Source organism: Protomyctophum bolini, assembly GCF_963924005.1.
Source record: "Protomyctophum bolini genome assembly, chromosome: 19".
In the NCBI taxonomy this organism is placed as follows: Eukaryota; Metazoa; Chordata; class Actinopteri; order Myctophiformes; family Myctophidae; genus Protomyctophum; species Protomyctophum bolini.
The window spans coordinates 21,519,638-21,533,250 of NC_137880.1; the positions used below are offsets into that span (position 1 = coordinate 21,519,638).

Consider the following 13,613-nt stretch of genomic DNA (forward strand, 5'->3'; position numbering starts at 1 on the left):
CTGCTTCTGAGATTATTTTGTGTACAATGTTGGGGAAAAAAAGAAATAAAGAACTGCTGCGAACATGAGGCCCACCGATGGCCGGAGATCACATACCCTAGCTCCTGATGACGTGGTTCCGACCCGGCCATGGCCTCCCGTGCCAGACAAAAAACGGGTGCCCCCCATTCCGTTTTTCTCACTTGTACTGGTTTCTCAACAGGCAATCCGCCTGTTCGATTTTGAGATCATTATGTGTGGAATTGGAAAGCTTGGCCTGATATAAGGGGGATCCAAGAGAACAGGCAATGAGGTCACCAACAGTGTTAATTTTGACAGCAAATATTGATTTAGTTTTAGTCATATATAGTGTTTTGAATCATTGCTGTTGCAAGGAGTTGCGAAACCGTTTTAAGGCCAGTCCACACCAATGCAACTTCCATTGGGGATAATGGTCGCAAGTAGTCGCATTGGTGTGAACTGACTGGCCTTTAGTGGACAAAATTAACACTGGTTACGAGTGTTGGGAAAGTTCATTTATTTTATGAACTAGTTCAGTTCACAGTTCAGAAATTTAAAAAGGAACTAGTTCAGTTCATAGTTCACAATTCAACATTTTGAACTAAAGTTCATGGTTCCAAAGAATGAACTACAGCAGCTGAGAGACAGGGATTTAGAGAATGCTGACAGGCACTCAAATGAGATGTTAACCAAAAGCAGAAGATTATTACATTCCTTATGGCGGAGTACTCCGCCAAAAAGTTTGTGACTAGGTGTACTAGTGTAGCTTTGCATCTGTTGCATCTGCCCGTGTGAAAGCAGCATAACGTCGTGGCAGGATACGAACGTCTGTAACCCCCCCACTCACTCTTGAACGAAGTTGAACGAGAAAAAGTGACGTTCAGAAATGAACGCATTCACAATGACGTTCATCAGGCAGAAATACAGTACGTTCAGCCCAAATGAGAACGTGTTCGTGAACTATCGTTCTTTGAACGCGTTCGGGTACAACACTGCTGGTTACCAATACGCAGTGGACAGAAAATCTCATGGAGATCTAGCCTAGATTATATATATAATATAGGCTAGATCTCCATGAGATTTTCTCATGGAGAATCTCATGGAGAATCTCATGGAGATCTAGCCTATATTATATAGGCTAGATCTCCATGAGATTTTCTGTATTTTCTGTATTATATATATTATATATCATGTTGTCTGAGAGTAAAATGTTGGATGGGAGGACCGACACCGACATACAGTAGCCATCCGTACAGCCCCACTGCTATAGCAGGATAAAATAATGACACAAAGGCAGCCTTTAAATCAGTGATTTTCAAACGTTTTAATTTAAATGACCCCCAGTTTGGTGTGCTTATTAGGCCACAGACCCCTAAAACTAATTTTTTTATTTTTATGTTTTATCCAACAATTTTGTAACCCATATTTTCACCCAGTGTCAATTATCTAATGTAATGTAATCCTGGGTGCTACACTTCCTATGCCAACCTGGGGGGGCAGCGGACTGACCTCATGCTTCCTTCCAAGCTGCTTCTTTTCACATGACAGAGGAGAGTTTCCCCGGCCGGACGTAGCGCGTGGAAGGAACACGTTATTCCGACCAGTTCCTTTCCCCTCCATCAGGCGCCCCGGCTAGCCAGGGGGAGGTAGATTCGAGACCAGGATTACTGCATGTTTTTGTAACTACCCTAGGGGACACGGGGAGAACATGCAAACTCCACACAGAAAGGTCCTTTTGCCAACCCCGCCTCGGGTATGGGCACTGGGAGGAGGGAACACGCCCCCAGTGCCCACAGCGTCCCCAGCGGGAATTGAACCCAGGACCTTCTAGCTGTGAGGCAACAACGACTGTGCCACTGTAACGGGGACACCCTGGGACCCTCTGAAGGAGCCTTGGGGGTCCCCGGACCCCACATTGAGAACCACTTCTTTAAATAACTTCTCTAGATATCTTTTTGGTGTGTGTGTGTATGTGTGTGTGTGTGTGTGTGTGTGTGTGTGTGTGTGTGTGTGTGTGTGTGTGTGTGTGTGTGTGCGTGTGTGGCAGAATTCAAACAACATGAAACATAATACAACAACATTGAAATACTGATGATTATATTGCATCTTCACATTTGATTTGATTTGCTATGATGAATGATCATAGTGACAGAATTGAATAGTCTTGATAAGTAGGAAATGACCTTATTTGGTCTCCATTGTCAAGTTGTCTGACTGTTCAAATAAGAGGGCAGGACAGTCATTAGAAACATATAAATAGCTTGTAAGCATTGGCAGTGAGAATGCCAGCTCATCTACTGTATGAGAAGCACTGGTGGGAGGCCATCTCTAGAGTCTTCGCTGACATGAAAGCAAACTGCTGTTTGAAGCTATATTTGGGAGCTTCACTAAGTATCAGTAATATACACTTAATTTTACACAAGCAATTGCCTCTCAGGAGGAACTTAACAGAATGACTCAACGGTACGGATATAGCTCGAAACCAGACTCATTTATCGATTACCCGGTATAAATAAGGTTTGGGCTTATCGAGCATAGCGATACATGACGTCATGTCTAAACAATCAAGACAAGAGGCGAGAAATACATCTATTCACCCACGCTACCCGGCACAAACATGTCGGTTTAAGTGTATGAACACCTGCCAACTAGCGCTGCCCGGGTAAACAAAATGTAACTTTTAAATTGACGATACACACATTAACGAGTCCGAAAGTAAAAAGGTCACTTGCCTTCCGCCTGTTAGAAAAGTATTGTATTTGAAGGCCATAATGCGAGTGACAGGCGACAATAAGCCTAGATCATAGACAGAGGCAGGTGGGGTGCTGGTCAGCCGTGATGAGCTGACACACACATCAATGTTGCCTCTCTGATTCTGGTAGTGGGATATGCATTTTCTATTTATCGTAATTAAATCAGAATTTGTCGTCTCATCTTTCCACAACATAATAGAAAACGCTCAATAAAACGCTTGATAAAAGCATGGACGGGGACGGATCAATAAGCAGGATCGATAAGTGCTCATTATCAATAAAAATTACCAAGCTCCATCCCTACTCAACGGTGCATGGGCACTGCACTTCCTCGAGTCTTGCCGATACGGACCCATACAGTATATGCACACGTATGACCATGTATGGGCATAGCGGTCGGATCCGTGGCTCTGAACAATCAGATCTCCAGATATATGGGCGTATCAGGTTTGTTTTTGGCAGAGCCATAGAAGAAGAGAGTCGTGACACGCTTTGATCTCGCCGCAAAGCGGGGTGCTATGGGCTATAGTTCCATTGGAACTATCCCATTGAGATAGAATGAGCACTTCCGCATTCCATTATTACAATGGGAGTCAATGCTAGTGTCGCCACTCTCATACTAGATCACGCTGGTTTTTGGTTATGTCTGGGATGAGTAATAATGACATGAAACTCGAGTAATAATGACATGCCTATACTGTATATGAATAGCCGCAGGGGTGGACTGGCCACAGGACGTACCGGTCATATTACCGGTGGGCCGCGACCGTAGGGGGCGCTCAAGTTATAGGATAAAATAAAATAAAAAAATTGACAGGCAGGCAAAGTGAGTGACAAATAAAACCTCTTCTATCTTGAATCCTTTTGCCAGAATTCTTGTGAGAGCAACAAAGAGTTGTGTATAGTTGTCTGTAGGTTTGTATCATTTATTATGTTGTTCTGTAAAAGTGGTGGTATAGGTCTTGTTTGTTTGTGTGTGCCTCGACGGAGCGGGCGGTAGAGTTTCTGCTAACTGTGCGCTGGTTGTGGTGGGACAGTCTGGGCCAGATAATAATAATAATAATAATAATAATAATGAGTTGCGTATGTGTTTTCAAAAATGGTAAAAGTGACAATTTGTGGAGATAATCTTGTTGAACAAAACATGTCAACATCATAAGCCTCTGTTTGCTACACAGCTTATTGTCTCAATCCAAAATCCAATGCAAATATCACTGCAGTTCTGTAATTAGGAACCCCTGGAAGAGAAAGAGATAACATCTGGGCTGGCCTAAAAAAAGACGTCATACATGTTAACGCTCTATTTCCTTATCTTATATCCTTCCCTGACTGTACATGTACCCTGACCACACCACTCCTTCAATCTCATTATTCCCATCATCATCATCATCATCAACTACTGACCACGTCGTTATGTTCACGTATTGCGCTGGCAGACGAAGTACAGTAGCAGCTGGGGGAGTTTGTGCTGGAGTGCAGGAGGCAGTAGTTTGTATGAGAGTAAGTATGAGACTCACGTGAAAGTCACTGCATGAGAGAGAGAGAGAGAGAGAGAGAGAGAGAGAGAGAGAAGGCTGGAGAAGAAGGGGAGCAATATCTCTCTCTCCCACCCCACCCGACCCCCCCCTTCTCCACCTCCTTGTTTCCACAGCAACAGGGCACTGCTGATTTTGCAGTGCTGAGCAGATGTCTCAGCAGGAGAGAGAGAGAGAGGTGGAGAACAGAGAGGGGCAGAGAGACAAAGTGAAATGAGAGGAAAATGGAGAAGAGGGATAGAGAGCGATTTGGAGAGAAGGGGAGAGATGGAATGAAGGGGGCTCAGAGAGAGAACAACAGAGAGAGAGAGAGGCTTATGAGGAGAAAAGGCAAGGACAAAGCACTGAAGGAAGCCAGTAGGGGGAGTATGTGAACATGCTTTGTTCAGTGTGTGTGACTGTGTGCGTGTGTGCGTGTGTGCGTGTGTGTGAGTGTGTGCGCGCGTGTGCATACTGTGCATGTGTGCATGTGTGCAAACTGTGCATGTGTGCAAACCGTGCATGTGTGCATACTGTGCATGTGTGCATGTGTGCGACAGACAGACAGACAGACAGCAGAATGGTAGAATGTCTGTCTAGTATGCGGTGCCTGGATACACAACTAACAATAGCACTGAACACCAACAGCATTCAACTGCACAGGAAATGGAGGGAGTTACTCTTGTAGAGTTTGTACCAGGCTATACCCAATGAGTTACACAAAGAATGGGGGGATTGAGAGAGAGAGAGAAATGTCATTTTGTTTATGTTTTTCCTTGTCTTCTTCATATTATTTGTTCAGATTCTGAATATGTATAATTTATTATTTTGTATGTAATGCTTTGGCAATATAAGAATGCTTGTCATGCCAATAAAGTATATTTGAATTTAATTGAGTGAGTGAGTGAGTGAGTGAGTGAGTGAGTGTGTAAATGTGTGACTGCGCGTGTGTGTGTGTGTGTGTGTGTGTGTGTGTGTGTGTGTGTCTGCGTGTTACATGCATCCTACATGTATCTGAATGTGGGAATGCTGGTTTGTACGTATGTGATGAATGGAGGACGGACGGACGGATGGATAGTACAGTAGGTACAGTATACAGGACATGGCTTAACAATGGGAAAAGAGAATGTAAGGAGAATGGAGGAAGATAAAATTATAATAGTGATACTGTACAGAGAGGAGGAGAGGGAAAGTGATCCATCGAGGTAAGTCGATTTCAACCAGTTGATTGGATTTTTGACCATGGTGCACAAATATTATTATCTTCTGCTGCTGTGGACAATTCTCAGTCCGATGGGTGAATCCAAGTGGTTAATAATGCTCTGTAGTTAGTAGGAATGCACTCAGTGGGACTTGTAATGGAATTCATTCACCAATCATGCCACCAGCATCTGGAATATTCTGTCTAAAGATTCTTATGCCGTTGCTTTTATAATATGTTCTGTGCACGGCCACTACATAGCCCTACGGGGCAGGAAGGTGTTTACATACCTTCTGGTATTGGTCTCTGGATGCCAGGGCCTGTTCTAGGTGCTCCTTGGAGTACATGTAGATGGCTGATCGGTAGGCTGTCCCAACATCGTTGCCTTGACGCATCCCTGAGGTCGAGGACACAACACAGGAAAGTCACTTAATGTATAGGTATAGCATATCAGTATTATATGACACAAAGTCATTTCCCAGTCTTCCAAAGAGGCGTTTTTATTAGCCTCCAAAAATACAATACTGGAGATCTTACAGTACAGATAAACTGGCTAATATATTTTTTTAACACTTACATGACAGAGGTCATTTTGACAAAAAAAAATTAGATTTTGAAGTTGATTATCTTTTCCCATGAAGCTTTCAAAATGTTCCCCTTCCATCATCATCTATTATCATTCCATCCACTCAGATTTTTTTCCCTTACGGAGCTATGTGTGTGGCTGCCTGGCTGGGTGCCTGGGTCTGAGCACGAAAACAGCATGGTTGTTTTTCACCACCTGTGCGCAACCTAACACACACAAACACTCACGCACATATTAACTGTCTATATGATGATTTTGGGTGTGCCAGTACAGTACAGTACAGTACAGTAGAGGGTACAGTAGAGGGACCCCTACACGGTAACTGTCATTTCTCAACTGTTTCGGACGCGGGGCGGCTCACCAGAACGGCCCGCCCCCCTGGGCGTGTTCCTGGGGGTCTGGATGTTCCGGGGACCCCCCGGGGACTCTCTGGGGACCCCCCGGGGACTCTCTGGGGACCCCCACACGGTAACTCTGTCATTTCTCAACTGTTTCGGACACAGGGCGGCTCGCCGGAACCGGGCCACACAAAGTTGCACCACTCACTTCACACGGGTGTGATTTTGAAACATTTTCTAAATATGAATTTAAGCATAGGCTACTTATTTTCCTTCAGTCATGCGTGTGTTCACAACGCATGGTGTTGTGAGCTTGTAGATCACCTATCTTCAAATAACCAATAGTTTTGTAGACCTGGTTGCTTATTTCTCTCACAAAATCTGGAAAAACTCTACAGCACCTCAGACAGGAGGAAATGACAGCCTTAAGTTAGAAAACAAATGTTTAGAATAAACAAATGTTTAGAATAAACTAAAAGAATTAGTGGAAATAGCTTATCTACAAGCTCAAAACGTGGCAAGTGTAGATCTGCTATTTTCACTAGTTTGGGTCCTGGGCAAACGTGTGAAAGTGTGAATAGCAATGAATGCTGTAGTGTAGCCTGTACAGAAAAAGATGGAAACGAGACTGATGGACAGAGGAATGAAGAGTGAGAGAGAGAGTATTGAGGCAGAATGGTGGCTGTCACGTACAAAAATCTGACATGCACACAGATGTAATTATAATCACAGTCTGGTTCATCTTGATTGAGATATAGAAACAAGTCTGAGTGAAATCTGGGTATATTGCTGTCTCTAGGATGTGTGTGTGAGTGTGCGTGTGTGCGTGAGGGCGTGTATGCGTGCGAGAGAGAGAGAGAGAGAGAGAGAGAGAGAGAGAGAGAGATTGTAAAGTTTGTGAGATCTTAGCATAGCCAGCTAGGGCTGCTGGGCACAAAAAACATTGCATCAACTCCCATCTGCTGAGGCTTTTGACAGATGGAGAATGATGATTATGTAATTAAAACAGAAGATGAGGAAAATATATATAAAAGTAGCACATCTTTTTGTTGTTAATTATTTTGATGAATAAGAAACCAATTGCATGATATAGTGTATCTGACATTATACAGGTTAGTATACAGTACATGATTCACATGTATCCACCTGCACATTTACAAGTACTGTGCTTTGAACACTTAAATCCTACAGTATATACCTATATACTCAAGTCCCTCAGGGCTCCATTCCAGATCTCCTCGTTGAAAACAGCCAATCGACAAGCTCAAAATGTGCTGTGTTGCGGTGAACTGTGTGCTATAGCATGCCGGCTTGGGCTCAACAGAGTGACGGAATGTTACAATCTCTTTTCCTCCACACACAGACCAACTCGAATGCCACTGCATTCCACTGTTAAAACACAATCAGTGCCGGGATTCGTTCACAATAGAAGCTCTGCGGTGCCGGAAAGACATGGCCGCATTTACTCTGAAGTTTGTCGTTATTGGTCATATCATGTCTTTTTTTGGTTCTATTGATATTGATGTTTGACTGTATTCTGTTTCTGTTTATACATTTATGTCTAATAAACTGTTCAATCAATCAATGTTTGAATGAATTCTGAGGGGAGTGCCAATGCACACGCAGCACACCTCTTAATACGTGGTCCTCTCCAGTCACATATCTGTATCCAGGCAGATCCACGCTGCAGTGCAGACACAACACTCTGAACTACTGTACATGTCTGTCAAAGTTGGTGACTGAGTGTACTGTACGTGTATGAGCCAAATTTCCACTGTTGCCTGAGTATGGAGTACAGCTGCGAGCATCCATGGTGACACAGAGAGGACAGAGAAGGTCAAAGGAAGAAGAGGGGACAGACAGAAACGTGATATGGTGCCTCCACCACTCCTTATCTCCTCCTGCCTTTTCCTGTCAATGGCGTAGTGGCAAAGATGCTCCCTCTCAGCTTTCCTACTGTCTGTCTCCCACTGTATGCTGCTCTCTGCCACTCAGATTTCCTATTGTCTCCCTCTCATCTTTCCTACTGTCTGTCTCCTCCTATACCGTTTCCCTCTCAGCCTACCCCCCTATGCTGTCTTCCTCATTGTCTGCCTCTCCCTACTGTTGTCTACCCCTTAAGATTTCCTAACCGTATATATTCACCAGTCTTTCTGTTTTTATTTTTGCCAGTGCTCTGGGTAGGAAATCTCTTGGACGGTGGACTTGCCAATCCACTTTGCACAAGTTGTGTTTTTGCTTGTCACAGTGAAATATACATGCAATACAAAATACAGTGAATAATACATATCGTAGTAGAAGGAAAATGGGATTCAAGTGCTGTGGTAAACCAGTATACTTACTGTTGCATACAGTATATGATCCATATCTGCTACAGAAGATTGTGTTGAAGCATTGCAGTATAATGTTGAAGAAAAATAAGAAAAGCAGCACACTCATCTGCTCTAATGTAATTTATTGACAACATTTCGAACCAAGGCTGTTCATCGGGTCAAACTCCAGATGTGTGTACCCTGCCCACATAAATGTACGCAATAACAACACAATAAGGGTATAAGGTAAAAAAAAAAGAAAAAATCTAATAAATGCAGTGTTCAACATTTATATTTACCCATAATACAACAGTGGAAAAATCTGAAATGGACAGCATGATTATTAAAATCTATAGAGAGATTTAAATAATCAGGTAGCTTAATCTTAGGCAAAAAGATGTAGAAAACGCTTGATTGGAAAGTCCTTCACAGATGATCTCTTAACGAATGCAATCTCCTTTGACCATCTCTGACAACTGGACAACAGATAATGTGGCACCATCATAACACCCTCTTTCTTGTCTCAGCCTATGGACAGGCACAATGTCCGACTCGACTTCTATTCTGACTATACTAGCTGACTATACTAGCTGACTATACTAGCGCTTGAACACTACGTAATGCCTTGTAACATCTGATGTCATGCTGGGATATAATACTCATTCAATTGTTTGCCTGCCTACTACAACCTTGTATGTTTTCTCTCTGAATAGAACTATTACTAACTACAACTATTATTATTATTCTTTTTCTGAAAATACTTTTTTACTTGGCGTGAAACAACTTTTTATCAGGTTCCATACTAATGAAAGAGGCCTCTTCACAGAGCACGACCATGGATTGCTACAATATTATATTATACCACTACACTGTATATTATCTTAACATTCTTATACTATACCACTATATATTATCTAACATCATTGTTATACCATATTATATTATCTTACACAATTACATTTATTAGTATTGCTATGTATTGCTACTACTTGTATTTGCCTGAATCTCCCTCTCAGTCTCTCCTCTCTCTCTCTCTTTCTTTCTCACGGGCGAGGAAGATGGGCGCCCACCCTAGAATCGTGTTCAACTTAGCCTTGGTACCCAGGCTTTTTTTTTGGTTCGCATTCATCTAAAAAATGCAAGCCTGGGGAAACCCTTTGGAAGATCTGGCATAGGAAGCCCACTTCCTTGTATTTCACTAACCAATAACAGTGCAGAGGCGCGTCGCTCAAAATGTGGTGACGTCAGTGTTCTCCACTGTTTTCTACTGGGGGGGGGGGGAGCAGGGGGGCAGGTGCTCCAATAGGATCCACCGCCTGTTTTTGACTGGCATCCGCTTATCTAAACCAGAAAGCACACTTGGCTGGGCCAGGCTTGGTTCTGCTTGACGGCTGGGCCAGGCTTGGTTCTGCTTGACGTTTCCTAAGGGGGAGTTTTTCGTTACCACTGTCGCGAAATTGCTTGCTCAGGGTGGGATCTCTGTCGGTTCTCTGCTCAACATGTATAGTTCTTGAGACAACTTGTTGTGATTTGACAATAAAATTGAATTTACATTATTGACATTATTTACAACCAAGATCCAAAAACCCAGTTGCAATGCACTTTATGTCCACTAAACACAATGTGACCTCTCTAGAACATGTTAAATGCCCTAGACGAGGAGATCTACACCCAACACTATGTCTCCCAAAGGAATGAACGAGGACTCCTTCCAATCAACCATTTTCTATAACTATCTATGCAATCATTTCTAACTCTTGTTGCCCAAGATTAAGTTACCTGATTATTTAAATCTCTCTCTAGATTTTAATACTCATGCTGTCCATTAGTGATTTTCCACTGTGTTATAATTATGGACAAGTGTTATGTTATGTTATGTAAATGTTGAAATGAACACTAACATGTTAGATTTTTAGGACCTTATAACCTTATTGTGTTGTTATTGTATCTATTATAATGTATCTACACATCTGGAAGTTGACCCGATGAAGAGCCTTGGCTCAAAACATTGTCAATAAATTACATTAGAGCATATGTTTTATTCTTTGTCTTCATGATCTTTTGTACACCAGCACCTCAACTAAGTGATGTGCATATTCTATTAGCTTTAGTATAACGCTGAGACAAATCCGTAGAGGACATAAATATGAATTTAGTGTCTTTGTGTAAGCAGCTACTGTGGGAGTTAATGGTGAACAAAGATGTATGCATATGCATGTATGCATATGTGTGTGCGTACAACACACAGTGTGGGGGAGAGCAGTTTATTCCACTGCAATAAACAACATTTCAGATGCATGGGCCAAATGCCCGTATAGGTGAGGAGATGAAGATCCAGTCATTTCTGTCTTTATCTCCCCATCTCCATCCCCTCCTTTGACTTTGAACCGACCCCACAAAACTGCTGGTATCAAAGCAGGGAAACTCTGATGTCAACAATGGAAATAAGAATGTCTCTAGAATGTCTAATAAGGAATAACTCTACAGCAATATAGAAGTTTGTGAGGTGCAATTCTTTTGCTAACCAGACTTCTTTGAATCTTTAAATAAGGTTTGTTTGTGACAATATTTCTAATTAATATAACATGCTGAATCAGCTGGCTTTGGATGCTAAAATAATATGGCTATAGTATTAGCAGTTGAGTTCAGTTTTATTTGTTTACAATGCAGTATCACCCCGGGTGTCTCTGTACACTTAATAGAAGAAGCACAATATCAAGAAAGTATGAAAAGATTAAAAAAAAAACACAGGCACAATAAAGAAAATCACACTTATGTGAACTATGGCTGCCACATGACATCACTGCTTAAATCAAACATAAAAAATCCATAGATTGGCTGCCACATGACCTTACGAGTGGGGTCCTGCTGTGTGTGTGTGTGTGTGTGTGTGTGTGTGTGTGTGTGTGTGTGTGTGTGTGTGTGTGTGAGTATGTGCAACAGCCATGCTAATGTACCCTAGCAGTTGGCCTATAGCAAATATACGCCTAACCATCTGGGACATCAAATATGCTTTGATTGCTGTGCGTGTGTGTTGTGCGTGTTGTGTGTGTGTGCGTGTAAGACACAGTACCTTGGGTTGGGTTGTGGCTCTCCCAGAAGACTTTGAGGAGGTTGTTGAAGTTGACCTGGTCTGGATGGTAGACAACTCTAACCACCTCAGAATGGCCTGTTCTACCTGTGCACATAGGATGAATAGTGAATACACACGCGCACATGTGTGTGTGTTTGTGCGTGCATGTGTGTGTACATGCGTGAAACCTTTGCCAGATACACAATTTTACCCTCACCTATTTTCTTTTAGTACAACTAGCCTACAAAACACCTTCCATAACATCCACCCTCCAGTCTGTTTCCTGCATTATCATGTTTATTTGAAAACGGAACAGCCTGCATCATGTTTTTGACGCAAATTAATTTAATTAAGATGATTGTTAAAATGTTTGGTGTGCGTAATGCAGGGCAGATTGAGGTTGGAGGGGCTGCGTGGCGCTAGGTGCCGTGAGACTGTTCGTGCGTCGTGGCGTTGTGAGGAGGCGCACGAAGCGAGCAGCTGTCTTGCTCTATGCTAAGGAAGTATTCTGAAAGACAGCGACCGAGCAAAATAGACAGCGAGTGTGTGTGTGTGTGTGTGTGTGTGTGTCCATGCGTGCGTGCGTGCGTGCGTGCGTGCGTGCGAGAGAGAGCGGGCTTATGTACAGAAAAAGTGCACCACAGAAGTCGAATACATCTCTGGAACCTCAAGTTTACACCATAGAATATGGCAGTGGATGAAATGATTTTGTGCAGGACTGCAGTTGTATTGTTCAGTAAAACATCGAAAATAAAGAAGAAGAAAATAATGCGTGCTTATAGACTCAGCCAGCGCCTTAAGCCCCCCCCCCCCCTGTTCCCGTGGTAACAAGACTCTCAATGTTCTACTTTTTCATCAAGGGAAATTTGTACGCTACCAGTGTGATTTCTCACAGGATGCACTTTTCTTCAACAAACACTTAAGCCTAGTTGTGTGCCGGTGTCACACACTGTAAATAGCAGATCTACAAGCTCACAATGCATCGCAATGTGAAAATTGCAGATCCACTAAAAAACTAAAACTAAAATACAGACAGATCAGCCACGTATAGTGAGTCAGTGTCACCATCGTATGATGGTGTATAACTCAGGCTTTAGAGCACAAACACACATCATATTGGTGTCCAGGCCAGCCAGCAAGATACATTTAGATATTTTTTTGATATTTTTTTGCGGCTTACGCCTTTTATTGGTTTTTTGAAGGGACAGACAGTAGGCTGACAGGAAACGGGAGAGAGATGGGGGGATGACATGCAGTAAAGGCTGTGTCGGGCTCGGGAGTCGAACCCGTGGCACACTGCGACTGGATTACCAGTCGGGTGCCCAGACGGTTACGCCATGCACCGCCTGGGCAGCCAGCAAGATTTTGATCTTGAAAATAAAGCCAGTACGGAATTAGTGAAAACGCTGCAGCTCTCAATGGCCTAGAAGGTGTCGGTCGCTATTTCATTTCCCCTCCTGTTGGTTGCAGAATTACACTTTCATCACTTTAAGTCTATGGGCATTTTAGCAGATTTTACACTTTTATTACATTATATTTTTATTGCATATAAATACTTTAAAATTCCAGTCACTAGTTTAAAGGCTGCTTTCAATTTAGCGTTTGAAGCGTTAGAGAGAGAGAGACAGAGAGAGAGAGAGAGAGAGAGAGGGCATCTTAGATAATGCAGAATTAACACTGAATTCACTTTGGTCCTGGAGCCGCAAGTTATCTCTTGGGGGTGCTGATAAAAAAAAGACACAATTGCAAACACACGCACGCACACATACACTCTGCAGTGCTCTAAGCGGTCAGGCCTCAGTGGCAGCCTCATCCATGGCCCAGTATAATAGGACC

At 42.8% G+C, this 13,613-nt stretch overlaps 1 protein-coding gene across 1 annotated transcript in view; it reads right to left on the bottom strand.

Annotated features, from left to right (window-relative positions):
• The window catches only part of msraa (methionine sulfoxide reductase Aa), a 67,207-nt gene that overhangs the window by 16,658 nt on the left and 36,936 nt on the right, over window positions 1–13,613 (bottom strand). Inside the window, exons 4-5 of the mRNA XM_080790198.1 lie at window positions 11,778–11,882; window positions 5,759–5,865 (exon numbers count right to left, since the gene is read on the bottom strand). Of these exons, the coding sequence (XP_080646324.1) occupies window positions 5,759–5,865; window positions 11,778–11,882 (212 nt within the window). The remainder of the gene's footprint in view (window positions 1–5,758; window positions 5,866–11,777; window positions 11,883–13,613) is intronic.